Below are 25,146 nucleotides of genomic sequence, written 5' to 3'. Positions count from 1 at the left end.
GTCATAGACCAGTGTGTCTCTCTCTGCCAAGGTACTGAAATTCCATTTGTGCGTTTGAATATTTAAATATGGTTTGTTGTGATCTTGACAGACTGCTTTAATGATGCAAACCCCTGCTCGCAATTCACTTTCACTGTATGGAAAAGCAAAACTTCACAGGCTGCTAAATGTCTTTTGTGTTCCACAGAAGAAAGAAAATCACAAAGGTTTGAAAGAACAGGAATCTTTGTGATGAAACATAACATTTATCTACTACTACAAAATATGTTTTTCCAAGAAGGAGCAAAACTTTTCAGACTTTCTTGAGTGTCGGTTGTTAAATTACACTACGGTTCTTGCAGATTCTGTCCTCTTTTGTGGCAAACTGCAGACTCCAGCTAATGGTCTGTGCAGTCTGATGACCACAGTTTTTCTTGCTAAAGCTGCTGGATGCAGCTTTCACTGATTTAGAGAGCTGAACACCTCTGGGTGCACAGCTACTCTAATCTCATAGTCACTTTCTGACTGCACAACTATTGCATTTGTAACTCGGTTGCCGTCAAACTCACACCAATTTGACCCCGTCATGCCTGCCGAGTGCTCTCGGCTCTCGTACGCTGACCCTGGTGTCAAAACATCACAGGTTCAAGGTTCTGAACGGCAAGCTCTTGGCCATATACCTGAGATGGTCTTGTGACCTGGGCTGCAGCAGAATCAGCACCCGCTATATGACGCAAAACATAGTGTTGCTCTGGTTTTCACTGCGCCACTCCGTCCAGCATGAACTACACACTGGCAGCGTAAACGAAAGCCAAGTGGGCTCTCGAGGGGAAAGAGGGAGAGAAGAAAAGAGAGGGAGACGAGGAGGAAGGGAACCTGGCTACCTGCAACCTCTCCTGCTGGGCTTCTCAATTATACACACACCAGGGCAGCTAAATGCATTAGGACCTCAGCTGTATACATGATACAAAACCAGATTCGCTCACTCAAACGGACACACACACACACACACACTCGAGCACTTTTGGGATGGGGGGGGGGGGGGGGGGGGGGTCAAATGCGCCAGGATGTTAACGGCGCAGACAGAAAATTGTCTCTTTTGCATGCCTACACGCACATAGAAGCGTACCAGGGCGCCCAAATACATTTAGACTGGAACCACACAGCCTGTTATTAATATTTGATGGAGTTCTCCATCAGCTTTCTGTGTGAATTCAGGTGGTTTGTGGCAGTTGGGGACAGGGACAGTGGGTGAGCCGTATAATTACTATTATCTAAATTCCATTTCTAAACGCGGCCCTTCCCGCGCCGTCCTCAATCAGCGCTGTATTTAGTATGGAGTTCTCGGTGAAGTGGCTCCGCTGTGAATTTTTAATATTTAAAATCCACTCTCTGCATATTAATCCCTCTCTCCCTTATTAATGAATTTCAATCTAAAGGCCATAAACCTGCTTAACTCTTTGCATTCCCGAGGTCAGAGGTTCGGATTCTAGTTCGTAATGTAAAAATGTGAGAAACATGATTTTGAGTGTATGGGACGACGTGTTTCGTTCAATCTGCCTGTCCTGACTGATTGTGTACAACCTCTCGCAGTGACCTTCAGCGCTTGTCACTCTGGAGATTTGGAGATATTAAAAGGTAGTGTGTGTGTGTGGCAGGTGTGTGGCAGTGGGGGTTGTCTCAGGGTCGCTCTTTCCTAAGCCTGTCATCTGTGGCCCATATCAGGGTCGGTCTGAATAGGTACACACACAGAAACTTATAAATGTGTCTACCAATCTCTCTATTTAAAAATGGGGATAACTAGAAGGAATGGGATCAGAGAACCAGTTCCTTTTTTAGAATTATTTTTTTATGATTTTGTTATAGGAAATCTCACATATATATATACCAAATATATATATACCACATATATATATGGCCAAAATATATATATACACACACAACCTTTCAAATGTTTGAGTATTTTATTTTTCAAGTCTCTTATGCACATCAAGGCTCCACTCATTTAACAGAAAATACAGTAAGAACTGTAATATTGTGTAACAACAACATTGAAATTTAAAATGTTTTTTATTTTAATATCCTTTATAATGTAATTTACACCTGTGACGCAGAGCTAATTTTTAGCAGCTATTATTCCAATCTTCAGTGTCAAATGATCCTTCAGAAATCATTAATATGCTGATTTGATCCTTAATAAACATTTTCTATTATTAAATAGTGACAAAAACATTTGTGTTGCATAATTATCTTTCTTATTTTTTCAAGATTCTTTGATGAATAAAAGCCATCAGTTATTTGAAATATTTTTTTTTTTACATGATACATCTTTACTGTCACTTCTGATCAATTTAATGCATCCTTACTGGATAAAAGTATTAATTTTCTACAAAACATTTTTTGAAAAATGTTTTATGAACATTGTACTATGTAATCTAGTTTCACCACATAAATCACATTTGATCTTTTTTTTTTATGATTAACATCCCTAGAAATCAACTTTTGTCCCTAGTGGTGAACTTTTTTGTTCACCCAGTCCAAAATGTGTTTGTCTCTCTTTTGTAACAAAAAAAAAACTGTCTATCACTCCTCACATACTTGGCTATTTTTTTGAAAATAACATAAAGCATTGTATGGCACAAAATGTGTGTGTGTGTGTGAGTGTGTGTGAGTGTGTCTGGGTAGATGTGTTAGCGTGTGTGTCCCAGGTTGAGTTGTCCACTGAGAACAGATGAAAGCAACAAGGCCTGTGACTGATCCATTTGTCCTGATCAGGGGAATTCTACCTCCCTCTCTCTCACTCTTTCTCTTCCTCTCGCCATGTATGACCCACTTTTCCTGTCTCTCCCTTCTTTTCCAAAGTCCCTTCTGAAGACAGGCCTACAGAGAGCTGGCAAGGGGACAGTGTGTGTGCGCGTCTGTGCTATTATGTATCCCGCTAAATATAATTGTGTGTGCTAATATGAGGTTCATTTTCCTGGCCAGCATTTGATGTTCCTAAATCAATACAGTTTCCTTTTTGCCCACATGTAGATGCCCTTGGCATTGTTAGGGGGGAGGTGATGTGGGGTAGAGAATGGCTCAGTCATGGCATGTTGGCAGGACTTTGTGGCATGGCCGGCCCTCTGAAAGGCTGCTATTCTGAGTCTGTGAGTTGCTTTTTGTTTGCTTCTCCAGAGGAGGTGAGAGCTATTCTTTCAGTGCCGCGGTTGCGCTGAGAACAGAGGGGCCCGCGCACCACCACAGCCCCATCAGGAGAGCCCGCCGAAGAAAAGAGCTCTTTGTTCGTTGAGGATAGAGACAGAAAAAACACCCATCTCTCCGCAGCACAAACAACACATACTGTTCACACTCGCTGACTTCTGCTAGCGTGACAGGTGATAAACCACCACCGTGCCCCCCGCACCCCACCCCTTTTCATCTGAACTCACCCTGACTCGGCATGGGATCTAAGCGTCCTATCAGACGTCCCATCAGCTTGTTAGAGCTGTAAAAGTTTTTCTGCCCTCATTTATTACAGGATTAGTTCATCCAAAAATTTAAACTTCCATTGTTTGTCTTTCCAAAACTTGTTTGGCGTACAGGAGGGCACAAATCATGACGTTTGCAACAATGTGATGGGTTCCTCTTTTTCTATGTAATTACATTTGAATAAGGTATTTAGTAGTGAAAAGAATCAAAAGTGGACTTAAAGACATAATACGTTTAATTTAAGTGGATGTTTACTTAATTCAGATTTTTGAATCTGTGAGCATAACTTGAGAACTGAATCAAAAATGAATCATTTTGATTCGAGACCAATTTCGTGAACCGGATCAGCTGATTCATAGAATACATCTCAATTCAATCCTTGCTCTTTTTATGAGCTAGCACAGGTATCCATATTTGTAGTGGAGAACAACTTCAATTTTGGTTTGTTCGTGACACAATTCTATTGTATTTCTTCAGAAAACATACACTTAATATTTTATTTCTTTTATGGTACTTTTAAAGGGATAGTCATGTTTTTTCATGCTGTATGCATATTATTATTATTATTATTTTTTTCCTGTGGAACATAAAAGAAAACATTTTGACGAATGTTGGTTAACAAACCGTTTTGGGTGCTATTGGCTTACATTGTAATTTTCGCTCATACCTTGCATCAGAGAAAAAAAGTGCAGTCTTTAGATTTTTGTCTTTGGACTTCCACATGTTTTGCTCTATAGAATCACTGTTGAACAGTAATTAGCTAGTGAAGTAGATTTTCTTATTGTAGAGTTACCAAAACATATCTTGTGCATTATGTTTGAATCGGATGTCTGAACAAATGACAGCAGACTGGGAAGATTTTTAAATGTATGAACTTACCTCCACATTGTGCAAATACAAAATTAAAGACAGCAGAAAACTTGAGCAACATTGAAAAGGAACTGGACTACATAAGGTAGAAGTTAATCTATGGGAACTGAAACTGTCCATTTAATTGTATTCATTTTTGGAGCCTTAGAGTCCTATTAAAGTAACATGCATGATCATATTTGGGTGAATGATCCCTCTGAACCAGCATTTTTTTTTTCATTTACATAAGTGTAACGTTGAACAAAATGGCTTACACAGGAAAGATTCACTAGGTTGTTCGTCTCAAACTGTATAACCGTGCTTGCATGCATCAGCAGGTGAAGCGCGTGGAAACTTGAGGATGGACGACGGCGTATTACAGCCTGCCGCAGAAACTTGCGCACATCATGACAGAGTGAGAGACCAAGAACTCCATTAGCATTCACGGACGTTGTTTGACACTCCAGCCGCACCTCTGCGTCGAATCAGGCGTCGTTGATTAATTTCAGCCTATTAGCACCCCCTACCCTCCCCCCGCCCCTCCCAGGTTAATTCCCCACGCCAGCGAGCGGGAAAGGGGCTGCGGGTGTGAGCGATGGTGCAGGGGTTTGCAGGGGAGCACGTTGTTGTCAGGACTGTATTAATGAGCGCTCCGCTCAGGTCCCGTGGACAGGGGGACGGTGTTCCTGGCTGCGCACGGCGACGGCGGCTCTGTCGAGGCCTGGCCTAGTTTCTGCCCTCACCGGGGAGCGGGAGGATCCAAGGACTGACGCTGATCACCTGACAGCTGCCCCACTGCTGCGAGAGAGTGTGTACGCACATGTCTGTGTGAGAGAGAAAAAAGGCAGAAAAGAGAGGACGCAAGTGCTGGAGTGGGTAACTTAAAGTTTTTTTTTTTTTTTTAATTTCAGGTTTCTGTCTCTGAATAATTTTGGAAGTTCTCAGAGATGGTGTCATGTGAAGTGTTGATCAGCGGTAGATATTTTCCCACTTTTCCTTTCCGTGATATTCTGTCAAAAGAGCTGTAATATTGTTCCTCTATAAAAAAGAATTACCGTAGAAGTGCTTTCATGCAAACCTCCTTCAGATTTGAAAACCATGTTTGGGACTGCTGTGATATTGTTGTAAAGAAAAGAGCACTATGTCTAGTTTGAGCCCTCATGGTCCCACACCTGGATGTGCTGCACCTGGACTTTTTCATCCCCTTCACTTCCTGTTGAGCTCCCACATTTAGTCCAGCTTCACAATTCATTGCGCTATCAGAAAGTGAGTATGTGCTCTATTAACAACGTCAGCTGACGCTTGATCATCCGTTCCCTTATATATTTTCTGGTATATAGAAACCAGTGTTTTTTTTTTTTTTTTTTAATGTTAATAAGTGTTACTGTACTATATGAGTCAGAACAAGAATTTTATATTCTCCCCATTCCTGATGGCGTTAACAGTACTGTACATTGGCATTGGTATATCTTTAGCATCACAGCAGTCATATTTTAAAATAAAAATTAAGTCACAATTTATCCAAGTTGTGAGCTTGCAATTAAAGGGTTAGTTCATCCAAAAATGAAAATTATGTCATTAATGACTTACCCTCATATCGTTCCAAACCTGTAAGTCCTCCGTTCATCTTCGGAACACAGTTTTTGATATTCTAGATTTAGTCCGAGAGCTTTCTGTTCCTCCATTGAAAATGTATGTTTGGTATTTGTGGAACAAGTTGTATTTTCGATGCGTCAACAAATTCTAACTGACCCTCTGATGTCACATGGACTACTTTGATGATGTTTTTATTACCTTTCTGGACATGTACAGTATACCGTACATATATTTTCAATGGAGGGTCAGAAAGCTCTCGGACTAAATCTAAAATATCTTAAACTGTGTTCCGAAGATGAAAGGAGGTCTTACGGGTTTGGAACGACATGAGGGTGAGTCATTAATGACATAATTTTCATTTTTGGATGAACTAACCCTTTAACATCAAATGTGGTACATTTGGTAACTCTTTAAAATTCTGTTCAATTTGTAAGTCTACACTAGTCACACTGTGCTTTTGAGCACCAATAAATTTGGCAGAATAGAAAGATACATTTTTAATATTGAGAATTTTTTAACAGGACAAACTTTGTAGTACTTTTGTAAATTGGACCCCAGAAAAACTTTCTTTAATTGCAAGTGCAATTAAAAATCATTTTATAGAGATACATATATTGTTTAGTCTTTTTTTGAATGTTTGTGTCTATCCAAAAGTGTTTACTGTTAAATAATGCAAAGCAAAACATATTTCTATTGGATTGTCTGCAATGGCTACAATAAAATATGCCAAAAAATGTGATCCATTAAAAAAGTATTTGAGGTCAATAAAGCATAATATAGGTAATCAATGACAGTTCACTGCAGCCTCAGATTGTACAGTGGTTTATTTTAACTCAGACCCAGGATTTGGTTGTTGGTGTGCAACCGAATTCAAAAGACAGCTTTCACACTAATCCAGCAAACCATTTTTTTCAGTCCATTAAACTCAAATGTGTACCAAAACCTGTTCATTACGGGAAACAAGCTGTTAGGTTAAGGATTCCATAGGTTGGTGCTTTCATAATTGCACGAAATATAAAACAGACTTGTGAGTGCATTATAAGAACTGTGGTCCATCGTTCAGGCACACGGTGTTTGCTGGCCCACTGAGGCACTATAAATAGCTGTCATCAATATCTTCTTCTCAACCTCCTCACGTTCCCAATCCACTCAGGACGGCTCCTCTAATGGCATTAAATTTTCAAAAGAGCTGAGTCCACTGCGCCTCTCTGTGCCCACATCCGCCCAACAGGAGAGCAAGGAACGAGAAGAAAGAGTCACAGTTAAAGAACGAAAGACTCAGACGTGGTCGAATGCGGATTAAAACTGAATATGCAAGTATTTAAAAATGGAGATAGAACGTAGACTGTGGAGAGATGGGGACATGTAGATGTGGTCGGTGTCCATATAGACTAATTCTCTACTCTATTGTGAATAATGCATTAGCACTTTAATCATCCTCCACGGCCGCCCGCCGTGCCACACCGCTGTCATGGTGGTCTGAACAGTGCCCGTTGTGGTCCCTCCATCAGTGCCCTCTGCCCTGACCTGGGACGTTTAGCTGTGTCAGGCAAACGCACCATGGCAAGAGATCCTGACCCTCGCCTCTACCTACAACTTGTCCTAGTCTAATCGATTACTCCTGAGCACACAAGATAAGGGGACACACACACACACAGTTACACACGTTCGGCTTGTCTCCTGTCCACCAACCCTGATGACCTTTTTTGCTTTTGAGAGATGTCGGTTAGCTGCTGTCTGTGACCTCGCAGTGGACACTGTAGTTAAATATACTGTTACTAAGAAGAATTAATAACATTTAAAAGATGGCTCTTTGAGGTCTTTCTTTTTAGTTTTATTTATTTATTTATTTTGCATTTACATCTGATGAGGGTCATTATGGTTGACTATTCATCCAATTACTGATTAGTCAACAAGGTAGTTATCAGTTTTCCCCCCTCCATCTGTACAATTTCAAAAGAGTGTAATTTTTCCCATTTTTTTGCATCAAGTTTCATTGTTTTTCGCAGTTTTTCTTTTTGAATATTTATTTTATTTTATTTTTATTAATTTCTCTTCTTTTATTTCTTAGTGTTGTTGGTATTGGTCCAATAAGTAAATTAGGCCAATATACAGTATTTAAGGCAGGAAATTAAATGATAGACAAATTATCATCAAACTCCAAATTAGTTTTTTCAAATAGTTTGTTTACCCAACTGTTAAAATAAGATTTTTTTTTATGTATGTGATGTATACATTTCGTTTCTTCTTTTTGTTTTTTTTAGTACTAATAAAATATGCACTAATGTGTGCCTTTATGTGTTTGTTGTCCCTGTAGGAAAGCGGCTGCAGGAGTGGATGTGTGTGATTCTCTGCCTCTCGCTCTTTGTTATAAACCTCTCCTTCCTCTTCCTCAACTTTTCCACAGTGCACATCTACAAAATCATTTTTGGCATTGGTAAGACTTGTTCTTTTTGACCTTTCTGTTTATGTCATTCCTCTGTTTACGAATAAAGTTCTGCTGTCATTATTGATACTGAAACCCAGTGGTTGTAGTGCACTTTTTTTCCATATCATGGTCTCATGGTCATTTTTATTTCAGTACTCACTGAATTTAATCGCTTCTTTCTTTTTCTCAAAGTGACTGGTATTGTGACCGCAGACTTTGCCTCTGGGATCGTACATTGGGGAGCCGATACATGGGGTTCAGTGGACATCCCAGTAATCGGGAAGGTAAGGACCAAGGTCTATGCATAGTTCAGTATGTATAGCATAACTGTCTCTATACTATATTGTTTTATGGTGTCCCCTTTTTCTATACACCTTTTACCTGTTTATTTATTATTCTCAGGTAGGTAAGGAAAGTCGACTCTGGACAAAACTATAAGCATCTCAAAAAAACTTACAACTTGCTCAGCAGACTTCCCTGTGGTCAGTTCTTGCTTACGGCTCTTAAATTACCACTCTTGTAGACAATAACTTGTCAATAATAAAATACAAGTTTTATTAAAGTTAACAAAAGTTATATCAAAGTACAATAGTAAAGTTACAAAATCAAGGTATAATCAGCTGGTATCAGGCGTCGAGGGATACTGCGCTTGTTCAGTATCCATCCGTCGAGTCTCTCTCTGTCTTTTATACACAGACGCCAAACGCTGGCTCTTCTGATGTCATCACCTGGAGTGCTGCCAACTCCTCTGCCGAGGCTTTGTTGTTTACTTCGCATTGCTTTAGCCCTTTTCCTCTTCTTTTTCCTCTTAACCGTGTGTGAAATACACCTTAACTACTATATTGTCCATTTATAATCAAAACTATATCTAATACATAAGTGTTTCTACTCTAAGTCATTCACTACATACATTTTATGCATATATACGCAGTTTTCTTAATGTTAGTGAAGTTACACAATTCATTTTCCATAAAGCATTAATCACTGGGTTACATATTTGTACTTAAGTAAGCATTATTACTACTTAGGTTACAAGTATATCTGTCTAAAGCAAATTAAGCATTAATCAAGACAGTATAATTGCAAAATCATCATATCCATTAACAATATAAATGGGATTGGCTGAAGGTGTGTGGGCACATTTAGGTACAATGGCACCACCTTTCTGGCACACATTCATTTTCACACACTCATATGCACAGTGTGGTCTCTAAGCATAGTATCTTGTTTGATTTTAACAAATTACCCTGTTTAATTTTCATATCAGCTTTTGCTCTATTGGCCTGTTGTGGTTTACCAGGCTCAAAAAACGGCGAGTGTGAAATGCCATCTCCACCCTGGGGAATTCAGCCCTTCCTGCTTTCTTGGAGCGCCACATCTTAACCCCACCCACTCTCAACCCCAAAGGGTGCTGGGAATACTCAGGAGGGTTGCATTAATGCATAGTATGGTCGCAGTCTCCTTGCCCAATCAGAGAAAAGGTCATCCCCTCGCTGTCCAATTAAAAAGCAGCCGACACTTGCTTTCTGTGTCGGACAAGTAGGGGCCATGAATCTGGGAGCATTTATGTGTTTTTGTGCTGACAGGGGTCATTGTGCTATTATGTGAAAGGGGGCAGTAGACTGGCAGTAGAAAAATGGCTAACCGAAGCTAAATCCGGTCCCGTGTGCCAATTATTATGCTATTTCTGGAAATATGGACTGTTAAATTTGATTACAGCAAAAGGAAATGACAAGTTTACAGGTTTAGCAACGATCAGTATACACTTGACAATGAGTGCAGCCATGAAATGTTCACAGTTTGAGGCCTGTCTTTGAGTAACACCAATCTTTCCTATTGTTCTCTGGCTGGTGTGTGCTCTATAGAGATGGCAACCTCTAGGACTGGGCGGTATGACGCTTCATACTGTGCAACTCCAATTAAGTCTGATATAGCATTTATACCTTGACATGATTTGATGTGATATTTATACTGAACAAAATTATAAGTGCAACACTTTAGTTTTTGTCCCCATTTTTCATCAGTTAAACTCAGATATCTAAGAATGTTTCTATGTACACAAAAGGCCTATTTCTCTCAAATATTGTTCACAAATCTGTCTAAATCTGTTAGTGAGCACTTCTCCTTTGCCGAGATAATCCATCCACCTCACAGGTGTGGCATATCAAGATGCTGATTAGACCGCATGATTATTGCACAGGTGTGCCTTAGGCTGGCCACAATAATAGGCCATTCTAAAATGTGCAGTTTTATCACACAGCACAATGCCATAGATTTTGCAAGTTCTGAGGGAGCGTGAAATTGGCATGCTGACTGCAGGAATGTCCACCAGAGCTGTTGCCCGTGAATTGAATGTTCATTTCTCTACTGTAAGCCATCTCCAAAGCCATCTGCTGCAACAATCGGTTTGCATAACCAATGAATTTCTGCACAAACTGGCAGACCTGACTGAAGTTCGTTGTCTTAACCGACTTGAGTGGACAAATGCTTACATTTGATGGTGTCTTGCACTTTGGAGACGTGTTCTCTTCACAGGTGAATCCCAGTTTTCACTGTACAGAGCAGATGGCAGACAGTTTGTATGGCGTGTGGGTGAGCGGTTTGCTGATGTCAACGATGTGGATTGAGTGGCCCATGGTGGCGGTGGGGTTATGGTATGGGCAGGCGTATGTTATGGACAATGAACACCAGTGCATTCTATTGATGGCATTTTGAATGCACAAAGATACAGTGACAAGATCCTGAGGCCCATTGTTGTGCCATTCATCCACCACCATCAACTCATGTTGCAGCATGATGATGCATGGCCCCATGTTGCAAGGATCTGTACACAATTCCTGGAAGCAGAAAACATCCCAGTTCTTGCATGGCCGCCATACTCACCGGACATGCCCACCCATTGAGCATGTTTGGGATGCTCTGGATTGGCGTATACAACTGTGTGTACCAGTTCCTTGATAATGCTTTTATCATGGTATACGGTATTATCACGGTATTGAAATTTTGTTTTAAGAAAGTGGTCATAATACAGTATAACAGGTTAAATAACTTTTTTTCTTATAACAAAAATAACTAAACATTTTAAACAATAAAGCAATACAGAAAAATATATAAAAGTTAAATGTTTTACACATTAAAGTAGGGCTGGGCGATATACAAAAAAAAAAGATTTCTCGATATTGTCAAATTTTTTACGATATTCGATATATATCTCGATATGTTTGCATTTAAATAATAAAAAATAAAACATGATTTTCTTTTGCCCATAAAAAAAAAAAACATTTAGATTAAACAGCTAATTTAAGCAGTTAAAAAATCTAGACCAAGAGATCACTTACTGCTTTTTATTAATGAATACATGTAGGCCTATATGTAACTGAAGCAGTGCAAATTAAGTAACAGTTACAGAAAGTGCATTCTGTCAACTTTTTAGTGCATGCAATTCACAATTTAAACTATGCAACTGGGATAAGTATTTTATTTTAATTTTTTTTAACAAGTTTTTAAGCTAAGAACACAAGTCTGTCAACTGTCTGTGGTTTTAAGAGAAGCTCTGTGGCATGAAACTATGTTCTTACTGACACTAAAAACCCTCTTAGATGGGGAGCTAGTTGCTGAAGCACATAGCTATTTCTTATATATAAATATATATAAATGAATACCAAAGACTTTTGCATTTTCTCTGTCTATATTATGGAAACTGGTAAACATATCAGTGAAATTCCCCAATAGTAATTCCAAATGGCCATAGCCTATGTTTCTCTATTCAAACATCAGCGGTCGAATAAGTGCATTTATTTTGCGATCACAAATGCAAACAATACAGTTGAGATCTCACGACAGAACACAGACCGGCTGAACGACGCTTTCATTAGATCGCTCAATTCCAGCTTGTTAGTGTTTTCAGATTATCGTCGGCGGCTCTTCCGCAATGAGGAGTGAGCACGTGCGCATGGTTGCCAGATTGCTTAAAATAAGCAAACACCAGGCAGAAAATGTATCCTTGTAACACTGGAGCTCTGATTGGGAGATTTAAACTCTTGTTATCTGGCAACCGCTATCATTACAGCTCTCGTAGTAGAGGGGCGTAGAGCAGTCAGCAGTTACAGGTTCCTTTTTTGGACATTCGGCGCGTTCTTTTGGGAAAGTATGTTTGAATTTGAAATATTCGATATTCCCGATATATTCAAATTGTACATCGTCGTCAAAATTATTCCGATAGTATCGCTAATATTCGATATATCGCCCAGCCCTACATTAAAGTGCAAAATAACTATAAAAACCAATAGGTATCACTTTACAGTAAGACCTCATTAGTTAACCTTAGTTGATGCACTAACATTCAAGGCAAGGCAAGGCAAGTTTTATATAGCACATTTCGTACACAATGGTAATTCAAAAAGAAATGTAAAAAAAAAAGTCATGAAGAAAAATGATCACAAAAATAAAAAGCAATTTAAGAACTTGAAAATGAAAATGATTAAAAAATGGACTTAAAATGAATAAGACATAGAAAATGATTTTACATAAAATACAGTGCAATACATAAAATATAGTGTAATCAGTTCGGATATCACAGTGTTCATTCAATAAATGCACAGCTAAACAATGAGCAATAGCTACTTTTGCTATAGATGTTATCAATCTTTGTTAAAAAATACAAGTCTTAGTTCATGTTAGCTCATTAAATAACACAGTTGCAACTTTCAATTTTAACAATGTGTTATTAAATATTGGAATACCTAAGATTAATGAATGTTCAGAATAATTTTTTCATTGGCAGTTTGTTAACTAATGAAGTCATAATGTAAAGTGTGAATGAACAATAAAAGATCAAAACACTTTCAAACAATATCTAGGGCATTTGTAGTCCAGATTTTTGTTTGAAGATAAATAGCCTATTAAGTCTAAATATTTCAGTAGTTGGCTCTGTAATAAACACCATAGGGAAATCACAAATCTGAGTGGTTATTTAAGATTATTTTTATGTTTACAGGGTAAGGGCTGCATTTAGCGCCATCTGCTGTCAGAGACTGAATGTGCTTTCATTCAGCGCGTCTCTCACGTGTTCCTCCATGTGCTTCTCATGCGTGCTTGTTTACACCAGAGCGCATGCCTCTTTCAAGCAGCATACAGCTGTTGTGCATTTTAAGCAGCTGATGGGAATACAATTCTTAAAATGCATTCCAAATTCTAAATAATTTGTAATGTTTATTTATTCACGGTATTTAGAAGTGCCCACGATAACAATATCGTGAATATTAATCACCGCAATATATATATCGCATTACCGAATACCAGCACAAGTCTAACAGCCATTGAAGAGGAGTGGACCAACATTCCACAGGCCACAATCAACAACCTGATCAACTCTTTGTGAAGGAGCTGTTGCACTGCGTGAGGCAAATGGTGGTCACACCAGATACTGACTGGTTTTTATGTATTGAGCCCCCCCCCCCCCCCCCCCCACCGTCCCCCCGTCCCCTCAATACATAAAAACTGCACATTTTAGAGTGGCCTTTTATTGTGGCCAGCCTAAGGCACACCTGTGCAATAATCATACTGTCTAATCAACATCTTGATATGCCACACCTTTGAGGTGGATGGATTATCTCAGCAAAGAAGAAGTGCTCACTAACACAGATTTAGATGGATTTGTGAACAATATTTGAGAGAAATGGGCCTTTTGTGTACATAGAAAAAGTCTTGGATCTTTCAGTTCAGCTCATGAAAAATGGGGGCAAAAATAGAAGTGTTGCGTTTATTATTTTGTTCAGTATATATATTTTTCTCAGTAATATAGTGGTAAATTGGTAGATTGTGGAACAATCTTCCAAGCCACACCAGAACTGCTCCTTCACTAGATATTTTTAAATCTCTTTTAAAAACCCATCTGTTCTCCCTTGCCTTTTTGGATTGACAGGGATAGTTTTTATTACGTTCATTAGTTACAGGTAGTCGTGTGTGAAAACATAATATTTGTGATAAAGTGCTAGACATACTGTCTACTGGAATGCAAATTTTCACACTTGGTGTCTTTAAATATTATGTACCATCTAAAGCTCAATGGAAGCTATACATTCCTTTACTTGGACTGGCATGTAACATATTCTAGTGTTGTCAAATTCTATCTGCTTTATTTTTATATGTCATGCATTTTATTTTGTACAGCACATTGGTCAGTCGGGTGACTGTGTTAAGTGGTGCTTTATAAATAAACGAACTTGAACTTGGTAAATACAAGGAGTTCATCAAATTTTATATATTAACATTTAGTCTAAATAAAAAAAGTATGTTTAAGCATTTTAATGTATAGTGTGAAAATGGACAGATATATCACTTATTACACCGCTTTTCAACACACAAATAATAATTGGCATAATTATATAAAAATATACATTTGAGAAGTAACCATTTTAAATGTAAAAATGTCTGTCATAACATAATAACATCATTTTTATATAATTAAATAACAAAAAACAAATATTAAACTGTCTATGCTTCCACTATTCGAGCTCACTGATTGGTTTAAGAATAAACCGCCAATTTATCTTAGACATCTTTGCTGCATATGCTACAGAACAACAGCAGTTGTGCCAAGCGGTGCCAGCCCAGGTTATTTTCTGTTCATTGCCAGTTCATTCAATAAAGACAGTTAACAATCTAGCTTCTGAGTACTAAATTATTAACCCAACATTTAGCGCGAGTTGAAAAAGGGTGGGAATCACTGTTATAATCTATTGTACAAAACCATCGTTCTAGCAACAAGACAAACACTTCAACAATATTATTGTAGGCCAACAATTACATACTTTGGTTCCATTTTACAGTAAATGGAAAGAAATGAAAGAGCACATTCATGGTGTGATACAAGACACATGAAAGAAGTGCTGGTTAATTGCTGGGAATCGATTCCAAAAAAGAATCCGTTTTGAGGATTTGGGAATCGAGAGTCAGATCCATCAGGGGAATTTGCTGCACATGTGCGCATATACCTGATTGTAACATTTCAGTGTTGTTCATTGACGCACTTTCAGTCTACGGTCTTGCATTTTGAACTTGTCCAAAATGTACAGTAGGCTACTGACAAATTATGAGTTGCCTATGTATTGGACAAGTTTCCTGTGATAAAGTGTTGCACGCAAAGCACGCCATACAAACACTACTGTTGCTATTATAATGAACACAACCTTATGCACTCTTATTTCTAATTTCAATGTCCTAAATGTTGGGGTTATTTCAGAGTAAAGTTTGCTTGTACATTCTGTGCAATGGCATATAGTTAAAGTAAACTTTGTCATTAAACTGAACTGTGCACATGCAGTTTAGACATGTTATGCTCTTGCACCAACCGTGTGTTAAATGGATGTCCTTCAATGATCGTTTTTAGTGCGTTCACTCCTTATCGATTCTGATTGCTTGTTCTACAATAGCTTCCAAAAAAAAATAAAAATCTGAATCAAACAGCCACAGCACTGGCCTAAAATACCTGGATGATCTAAGAATGTCCTGACTGACCAATCATAATCAAGCATTTCTGAGAGCCGTGTAATTGATTAAGATTTTCTAATATCGTCCATTATGGTACCAAACGGATGTGCCGTGGTTTTGGTAATTTACTGCCCACTCCTTGTGCTCTGCTACTATAAAGGGGGCAGTGTTTACATGCTTGTCATTGAGGCTCTGAGTTGCCCTATATTGCCAACACTTTGAGGCCCAGAGCAGGATTGTAGAGAGCAGGTGATCTGAACGGCCAGTCTAGCTCCCGCTGTGGGTCAGGCCGAAGGGCCCGCGTTCTCTCACTTTCATCATCGTCCGTCTGTGCTGTAAAACGGCTTGGCCACACCACCCCACCGTGAAGGGGTTTCCACCCGACTCCGCAGCCACCGCCGATCCTTCTGCTGTCGAGGATAATTAGGATCTGCCACCTGGGAGTGATCAAACTTCAAAAAAAAAAAAAAAAAAAAACCGAGGGAATTTACAGACATCCAGAACGTCGCGCTTTAAGACCCCTAACTAGCAGATTAAAGGCGGCACTTAGCGGACCGATATATATGGCTTTTTGTCCACATGTTCAAACAAGAAGCACCAACTTGAGGGAGAATCATTAATGACCGTGATTAAACAGGCACTTAAGAGCAAAGAGGGTAGGGAGGAGGAAAAAAGGCAAGAGAAATGAAATGGATCTCTCATGTGTGCTCTGGGTTAAGGGTGGGGGAGGACGGGGCCCGGTCTTCGGCTGGGTTGCTAGGGCAATCCGAAGATGTGAGTCGTGATTAGGCAGAAGGCGGGTGAGGCCGGCGAGGCAGGCCGTTAAACGGTATGGGATTAGCGGTGGTGAGGCACAGGTTTGCCGCAGCGTGCCGGTGAGTCGACATGCACGCCGTGTGCTGTCTGGGGCTTAGCGCTCTTTTAATCTCGCGCACAGAGAGACGGAAAGGAAACGAGGAGAACAGGAGGGAACATAATTGTCGAAATATCAACAGATAGTTTTCTCTGCTCCAGCAGAGTGTCGCCACGCGCTCTCAGATATAGGTGTGATTGAGTTCAGCCCACAAACACGCGATAATGACATTTTTCCCCCTGCGCTCCATCTCTGAAACGCTATGCTAATGTGGCTCCAAACGATTCCTCCTTTTTATGTGGAAAATAAATTACCTTCATTCTTGTATTATCCTTTGTGTTTATACGATCCTTTCTCTTAGTCCCTTTCATTTTGCAACACCCGCGCAGTCGCAGACGGGTGTCTGTCTCAAAGCAGCACTCCTGGGCGTGAGTGACAGGTGCTGCTGGGATATGCTTTTTCATGATGCTGGATCTGAGCTGTGGGGAAGTGCTGTTTAATGCCAGGTTATCTCTCCGTTCCGTAACATGTAGCTCGTGCCGCATACGTCATCTTTCATTTAGGACCTAGTACCGCTAACGTGTCAATTAGCTTCTATCAGTCAACGTCTAACCCCACCCAGCCCTGTCTTGTGGCCAGATCTGGGCGAAATCTGCCTCTTCGCATTTTCAGTGCTGGTTTTTGTGGTAAAACCATGGTTGGCAACACTCTTACTGGATATATTTTTTTTTTCATTGACTAGTCGCACAGGGGGTTGAACACCTGGCTGACTGATCTTTGTTAACTAGAAGAATGTATAGTAAATTAGTAGGCTGGTTTGGCTTCACCTGTGTCTGTTTTTCTTACACAAGGCACATTCTTTGTTCAGTGATAATGGCACAGCGGTTTTAAAAGTTGGATTATTATTTTTACTGGACAACTTGTGGCGAAATGTTCAAAAATGCATTTGGCTGTAACAGTGGTGCTTTAATGGAGATCGGTTTTAAAGGTATAACTTTCCAGAAGGATTTTACTCTGCAGACTTTTTAACCACTTAAGTACAACATGCTAATTAAAGCGCTATTGCTTATGATATAAAAATGAATTCAGTCAACCCTAGTCAATGGTCAACTGACCATTGTGTCCCATTCTTATTGGTACAGTAGCTGAAAGAATTATCCAAAGGAGCTAAAATATTTATTTAAAAAAACATGCAAGGGTGTCAAATTTGTTGAACTTTGTAACTAGTTTTGTGAAGAGTTCTGCACTGATTCTCTGTGGTCTTACAGCTCATTATCAGAAGGGAACTTCAAGCAGATGATGTTTCTGGTTTCTTTACCGATTATTTTAGATTAACCTCCTCTTCCTTTTTTATTTCTCACCTTAAAATGCACATCCACTATTCTTACAGCTACAGAGTCTCTAACTGTAACACAACAGTAACTTCTAGTTTGACCCTGCACTGTCTTTTTTTTATAGACATACGCATTCATTACCACAGGGTAATGGATCTAAATCACAGCCCTAGACACCCCTGCTTATTTTTCAATTGCCACCCCCACCCCCATCTCTCTTTACCTCTCTCTTTCCATTCAGGCATTTATTCGCCCGTTCCGGGAGCACCACATTGATCCGACGGCTATCACAAGGCATGACTTCATAGAGACTAATGGAGACAACTGCATGATCACCATCCTGCCTCTGGCCCACATGGCCTATAAATTCCTCACCTACCCACCAGGTACACACACACACATCCACTCACTGTTCCAGTGTGTCGTGAGAGTGAGTCAGCTTGACTATTTTAGAACCAATGAGTGTGACCCGAGCGCGACTCCTTGTCCTGGAGCCGTCGGTGTGTCCCACATTCATCTTAATATACCTTAAAATTAGGAAATCGACAAACCTGAATATAGTTTGAAAAGGGAAAAATGTTTTCAGCTCCATTTTTGCTTTGTGTGGGTTACAGGAGCAGCTGAGCCAAAAAATGAAAATTGTCATCCTTTACTCATGCTCACATTATTCCAAAACTGTTTGACTTACTTTCCTCCTTATAACACAAGAGGGGAAATTTAGATTTAGTGGAGTGCTTAAATGTTCCATATTTTTGGATAATTTTCTTTCTTTTTCTTTCAAAACGTTCACAAAAAGATTGAATGCGAAATCCATGTTGAGTGATTTTGTGAAGTGATTTTATATTCCAGAGTTAATTTTGGTTATGATGGAGAAAATGAAAATCCTTTACTTGTGCTTATGTTGTTCCAAACCTGTATGATGTTGTTCCCTCCTTATAACATGAGCAGAAATTTAAAGGAATGACTCCATTGCTTTCATTTTCCTTCAAGTAATTTTAAATTCTGTTTTGTTTGTCATACAAAACTATCATATGAATTCATAAGACTTTGAATACTTCTAACACAACTTGTGTAGACCACCTTAATGGAAGCGCAACAACATCCATCCCAGTTATGGTTTACAATCATTCTTGTTTAAAAAAAATTGACATAATTATCCAAAATGGATAAAATTCCATAAATTCAATTCAATTCCATTTAAACTTTTCTGTTGCTGATGATCTACTCCATCATAGGAAAGTTGAAAAGTCAATTTGATTTGATGTTTCTCATGGTAAAGGGTAAGGCTAGTACTTTACTACAGGGTTAGGGCATGTCGTATTAATTTGCATATAATTTTCTCTCTCTCTCTCGCCACCTTTGGACATTGCTCCTTTATCTCTTTATACACCTCACTATCTCTCTTTCCCAGATGCCCTTGCAGAGTCCTACCCCTGGGAATGTTTTGTTTTTGCGTTGGCGGTTTTTGTAACCATGACTAATCAGATCCACAAGTGGTCCCACTCCTACTTTGGCCTGCCACGCTGGGTCACACTACTGCAGGACTGCCACTTAGTGCTGCCACGGAAACACCACCGGATCCATCATGTGTCGCCACATGAGACATACTACTGCATCACCACAGGTACACACTCGTGCTTCACTTGATGAGGTGGAAGCCTTGTGTTAGTGTTGCCTTTAAAGGCATAGTTCAACCAAAAATATGAAAGTTCTGTAATTATTTACATGTAATGTCAAAACATATAAGGATATATTTAAGGAGAAAATGTCAAAAAACAACAACAGATGTCATTGAGTCTTATTGACAAAAACAGTGTAAGCATTCTTCAAAGTCACACAGGTTTGGAATAACACTAGGTTGAGTACTTTGTTTTTGGGTGAACTATACCTTTAAATATTCCCAGAGTCCCGTAGGCTTCTTTACAACAATAATACGTACTGGATCGGATTCAGATGAGGTAGGTGAACTTCCTCTGAGAGTCTTTTATGTAGCTGATCATGGTAACCTACAGTATCTGGCAATGATTCTTCCACGGAGCGTGGCCTGCATCGCCAGTAGCTGTGAAGAGTGGGTTAAAATAACTTTTTTTAAAGTCAGCTGTGTGTGTATGTGTGTGTGTGAAGGCATTAAACTCCCATGATAGCTCAAGCACTCAGTATGCGACGTGTGTCTCTGGGTGAGAGGGGAGCGAGGAGGCTTGTGCGTCACCCTGTGCCCCAGCGGACGACAGATGTGTGTGCGCGCATGCTCCAGAGCACAGACCAGTCCTTTTGACCCTCCCTCTTTCCTTTCCACTGCTGCTCCCTGATCCCACTGGGAGACGCTGATGAAGGGAGAGGAAAGGGTCTCTCTCTCGCACACATACACAAATGCGCACGCTTGGGAGTCTCTCTCTGCGTGAGCCCTGCTCCTCCACCCCCTCTGCCCTAGTCCCTCGGGGCCGGGGCCGGGGCCTGCCTTTGTGTGTGCCAGTGGCTGACAACCTCTATGTATATTTAATGCTAACCTGCTGTCAGTGCTAACAAATAGACTTGCGCGAAGGGGGGTGGGGGTGGTGTCGGTTTGACTAAGATGAAAAATCAAACAAATATGATAAGCTGTTCTGCTCTCCTCCTGCACCAAAAGGGTCACTGTTGAGAGGGTACAAACACACACACACACACGCAGCTGACACAGACGTGACCGAGGAACTGTGTGGTGCTTGTATACAAACAAACAAGGGCAATGGATGACCATGTGATGTCATAATCGGGGGCACTGAAAACAGATACATAGTACTGTAATGGCATCAGGTGGAAATACCATTAGTACTGAATGATTAGCATGCTCCTATACCATTAGCAAGGTATTTATGTGGTACTTCAAAGAAAACCATTGTACTATCACTTGGGGTGCAGCGAAATTCGCTGTTTTGAAACCAAAATAGGTTGCCTATGTGAAGATTCATGTAGATTCAATGAGAAAAAATTTTTATTGGGGGGGTGGTATTCATATTCAGTGAACTCCGAACAGGTGCGCGTGCCAGAAGGCAGCGCGAGATTCTGTGAACTGCTATTCAGTGAACTGCGAACAGGTGTGCATGGCAGAAGGGAGCGCGAGTGCATGGAAATATTAATGCGAAGGGCCTTGCATCACCAGTGCAGTCCACCATCAGAAGCTGAAAGCACGCCTGGCCTTGACGATTTACCTGACTGAATTTGGTGAGTGATAGTTTCAATAATTTTTATATTTTCTGGTATATCTGAGTTACGTTACCCAGGAGCTCTGTTGACATAGACTTAGCTAACGTTAGCTACAGCTTGATGAATTGAGTCATTGAACACAGCAGGAGAGAATGCAACGTTAGCCAGCTAGCTAAACTCCTGTGTAAAATTATTAGCTAATGCCACTGTTTTTGAGGTGGTTGATTTTGAGGTAAGGGGACTGACAAGGCAGAAGGTAAAGTGGTCCACCATTCTATCAATAAGCAGATCTGCCAACCTGTACGCAATTTGCGTCGTGGATACGCATTTTGACTTCAAAGTACACTGGTACGATTTGTCACTCTAAACTACGCAAAAACCTGGTGATACCTCTGTGCATGCGCAGTCCTCAAATCAAGCAACAGCAAAAGAAGAGTTTGACCAATCATAGCGCTAGGTTCTTCCCGCAAATAGCAAGTGGGGGAGATTACGACAGATGCGTAAAGCCTATTATTAAAAAGAGACTGAAAATCGACACCAATAAAGATTCCCGCTCGATCCCCCTTCCACTCCCGCCGTTTGACTGATGAACAGTAGGCTACAGTAATCGTAATAATAATTAGTAATAATTTTTAACTCATGGCTGCAGTTACGTTTCTCCAGCTCTGCCCAGGTTGGCAAAAAAAGCATCTCAAAATGCATCAGATTGATGCTTTACAATATAGAATATTTAAATTTTTCTTCCGGGGGAGCATGCCCCCCGAACCCCTCTAGAGGGGTAATATCCTTCTCACCTTTTTCACCCCTGACCCGTTTTCATGCATGATATCAGGATCATATTAATGAATTTTTGTTATTTGACTATTAAAGGATAGTTTGCCTGATAATTAAAATCATCATCAATTGCTTACACATGTTGTTCCAAACCCATAAAACTTTTGTTCATTTTCAGAACAGGAATTAAGATATTTTTCATGAAATCTGAGAGATATCTGTCCCTTCATTTAAAGTCCATTCCACCGAAACTTTGACACTTTGAAACTTTGAAAGTTTTTAAGATTATAAATAAAATCTGTCTTCTGAAGAGGCATTCATGGAATCTGAATATGGCAAATAGACGCTCAGCTGCTATTGCTTGACCTGTGAGAGAACAAACCTTATTAGTGTATATATAGATTTGTACAAAAAAATGTTGTTTATTACTAAGGGTTTCTGTTGATTTTTTTTTAAACTGTTGTATTTTGATTGTAGTTGGTTGTTCCTCTGATTGATAGAAAACAATTACCCTTTAATACGGTTGCAAAAAATATTGAGATGCATATTGGAAATTGTAACATTTGAGATTTTTCTTACATATACCATAGTGAGTGTCCAAAGAACTTTCTTAGAGTAGTATCATGGTAATTTTTGAGACTTTTGTTTTCATGTTTGAGACAAAAAGTATGTGAGTATTTATTGCATTAATACATTCAAATGGTTTCCATATTTATGATCTTTTTTAGGTTTTTAGCAATTGTGTGTGAAATTCAAAATAATGGTTGACCAATATGGGTTGTTAATTGGCCAATCACAGTATCTAGAGGCTAGTGGCCAATACTAATATCTGTAATACAATTCAGTGATAGCAAATGACTAAAGGACCGTTCACACCAAGCACGATAACTATAAAGATAACGATAAAGATGTAGTTCTAAAAATCGTTCTCAATATTAAAGAATAGCAGAGTCCACACCACAACTATAACGATAAAGGCACAGAGAAACGATATCGTTGGAATCACTTTCAGAACGATTTTTTTTCCCTGATGAACGATAAAACATTGCCAACCAATCAGAATCAATCCTGCTGTAATGAGCTCGAGAATTTAAGATGCAGACGCGAGTCCGCTTAGAATACACAGACTAATATCGTTATCTTTATAGTTATCTTTTATAGTTATCGTTCTTGGTGTGAACGGGCCTTTATACACAACTTGCATTTATATCCACTGAAGAAAACTATAAATAGAATTTGAAACTTCGGTGTTTCTCAAGTGTACATGATTATCAGCCAGTAATCTCAAAATCGCCATGGATGATAGATCGTGCATCACAGCGGTGAACTTTGTCCTGCACGTTTTTGAGTGTTAAACGTCTAAACGTGTATGGTTGAAAAATGGTTTTCTTGTCAAAACCCAATGGAATGCATGTCTGTGAGCACAACAGACATAGTCGAGTTGAGGCGGGCTGGCTGGGGGTGGGGTGCTACTACATATTTATAGCAGTAAGTGTGTACATTACTCTACTGCTAGCGCCTGATCTTCTGTCCATCCCCTGGGAGTCACCATCCAGGAGCTTCTGTGTTTCACCGCTTCTTGATGTTGTTCTCTGTACCTTCCCTTCTTTCTTCCTGTCTTGATCTTTTGTCCTTGCTCTCTCCTTTTTGCTTGCCTTGCCCTCTCACTGTTCTCTCTCTCTCTCGAATTTCTCTCTTTTCTCGCTGGTGAGTTTTCAGAAAAGTGTGTAATTCAGCGAGAGGAATGAATTTGTATGGTAGGTTTTACACATCAAGCCTGTGTGCCTCATTTTTTCTTTATTCCTTTTTCAGTTTTACTCCTGTTTCAAAGTACTCGGGCATGATTGTTTTAACATACAAAATTAAAAATCAAGGGAAGAAAAACTGCTTTGCATGTATTACAATTTACTGATAATGCATTAATTAAAATGATGTGATGATGTGATGTGAAGTTTATCCCTCTTTAATCTTGAAGTTGAATTTGTATGTTATGTTTTCTAATTATATTCATTATTTAATCCCTGTAAAACAGTAAACAGAATTTAGTGTCTTCAGTGTCACATGATCCTTACAAAATCATTCTGATATGCCGATTTGTGGCTCAATAAAATCTCAACTCTTGCTTTTGATCAGTTGAATACGTTCTTGCTGAATAACATTTCGTTTTTTATATTTTTATTATTTCAGTAAAAATAGTACACACACACACACACGTATGTCCAATTTTAAATCCTGTCTTTGCTGCTAGTCTGTACCAGTCAATTATCTAGTCTTGCATTCATATTAATAACTACTTAGAAATCAGAAAGTGTTTTTTGTTTCTTTGTTTCTTTTCTATTTTGATCATGTTTTATATCATATGGCACTAAGTGAACTGCTGTCATTGATGTCCCTTCATAAACATTGGTGCCTGATACCCTGATTCACTTTCTCTATCATTCTCTCCCTCAGGGTGGTTGAACTACCCGCTGGACAGAATGGGTTTTTGGCGGACATCGGAATGGTTGATCGAGAGATTGACAGGTCAGAGACCACGCAGTGATGACATGGCCTGGGCCAAGAAAACCGAGTGACCAGGAAAGCAGGACTGAAGCCCTTCCTCATCCATCTTTCCCCCTTTTGAGGGGAAACAGAAACAGAATATGAGAATTACCTCTTATATCCCAAAACCTCTCTCCTGTAATGTTCTCTCCTGTGTCCCTCCATCTCCCCTAAACCGTCGTCTTCACGGCACAGAACCACAGAGCACTCTTACTGCTGGGGCCTTTTCCTGTCACACGTCTGCTGCACACAAGCCATCACCTGTACCTCATCTGCTGGCTTCCTCCTCTGTTTTGTAGATGTCCACACGCAACGAAATCGTAGAAAGATGAGATAAAGTTTAAAACTGTGGTTTCAAACTGTTGAGATAATGACGAGAGACACTTTTCCTCAATCTCCATGTACTTTCTGGTTTCGGTGTGTAAAATGTATGTATTCTGGAGGTTGGGCTCTCCAGAGGACCGAAACCATGTTGTGATTTTCCCAGCATGGTTGTCATGGCAGTGCATGGAATGAGAGAAGCAATTAAATGTGGATTTGATTCCAGAGACTGCAAGACCGAAGGATGCATGGAGGATCCATTCCTCAAAACGCAGGGAAAGGGTTTTGTTGGCCAACCAGCATGGTCAGTGCTCAGTTGACCCAAC

General features: G+C 39.7%; 1 protein-coding gene and 1 long non-coding RNA gene across 4 annotated transcripts in view; one reads left to right on the top strand and one right to left on the bottom strand.

Moving 5' to 3' along the window:
* Positions 1 to 25,051, top strand: part of si:ch211-212o1.2 (uncharacterized protein LOC492735 homolog) — a 32,465-nt gene extending 7,414 nt beyond the window's left edge. For all 3 annotated transcript variants that reach the window (XM_059506585.1, XM_059506587.1, XM_059506586.1), the window contains 5 exons: positions 8,213 to 8,332; positions 8,516 to 8,607; positions 18,243 to 18,387; positions 19,413 to 19,625; positions 24,410 to 25,051. In XM_059506585.1, coding sequence (XP_059362568.1) covers positions 8,213 to 8,332; positions 8,516 to 8,607; positions 18,243 to 18,387; positions 19,413 to 19,625; positions 24,410 to 24,531 — 692 coding nt within the window. In that variant the 3' untranslated portion in view covers positions 24,532 to 25,051. The remainder of the gene's footprint in view (positions 1 to 8,212; positions 8,333 to 8,515; positions 8,608 to 18,242; positions 18,388 to 19,412; positions 19,626 to 24,409) is intronic.
* On the bottom strand, positions 15,922 to 17,219 carry LOC132101545 (uncharacterized). Its single transcript, XR_009423187.1, has 2 exons — positions 16,982 to 17,219; positions 15,922 to 16,266 (listed from the first exon to the last, which is right to left on the bottom strand). It is a non-coding gene; the product is annotated as an uncharacterized LOC132101545 (long non-coding RNA).
* Positions 25,052 to 25,146: the final 95 nt, after the last annotated feature.

This window comes from Carassius carassius, chromosome 23 (assembly GCF_963082965.1).
Source record: "Carassius carassius chromosome 23, fCarCar2.1, whole genome shotgun sequence".
In the NCBI taxonomy this organism is placed as follows: domain Eukaryota; kingdom Metazoa; phylum Chordata; class Actinopteri; order Cypriniformes; family Cyprinidae; genus Carassius; species Carassius carassius.
This window is presented reverse-complemented; position numbering and strand designations above follow the sequence as displayed.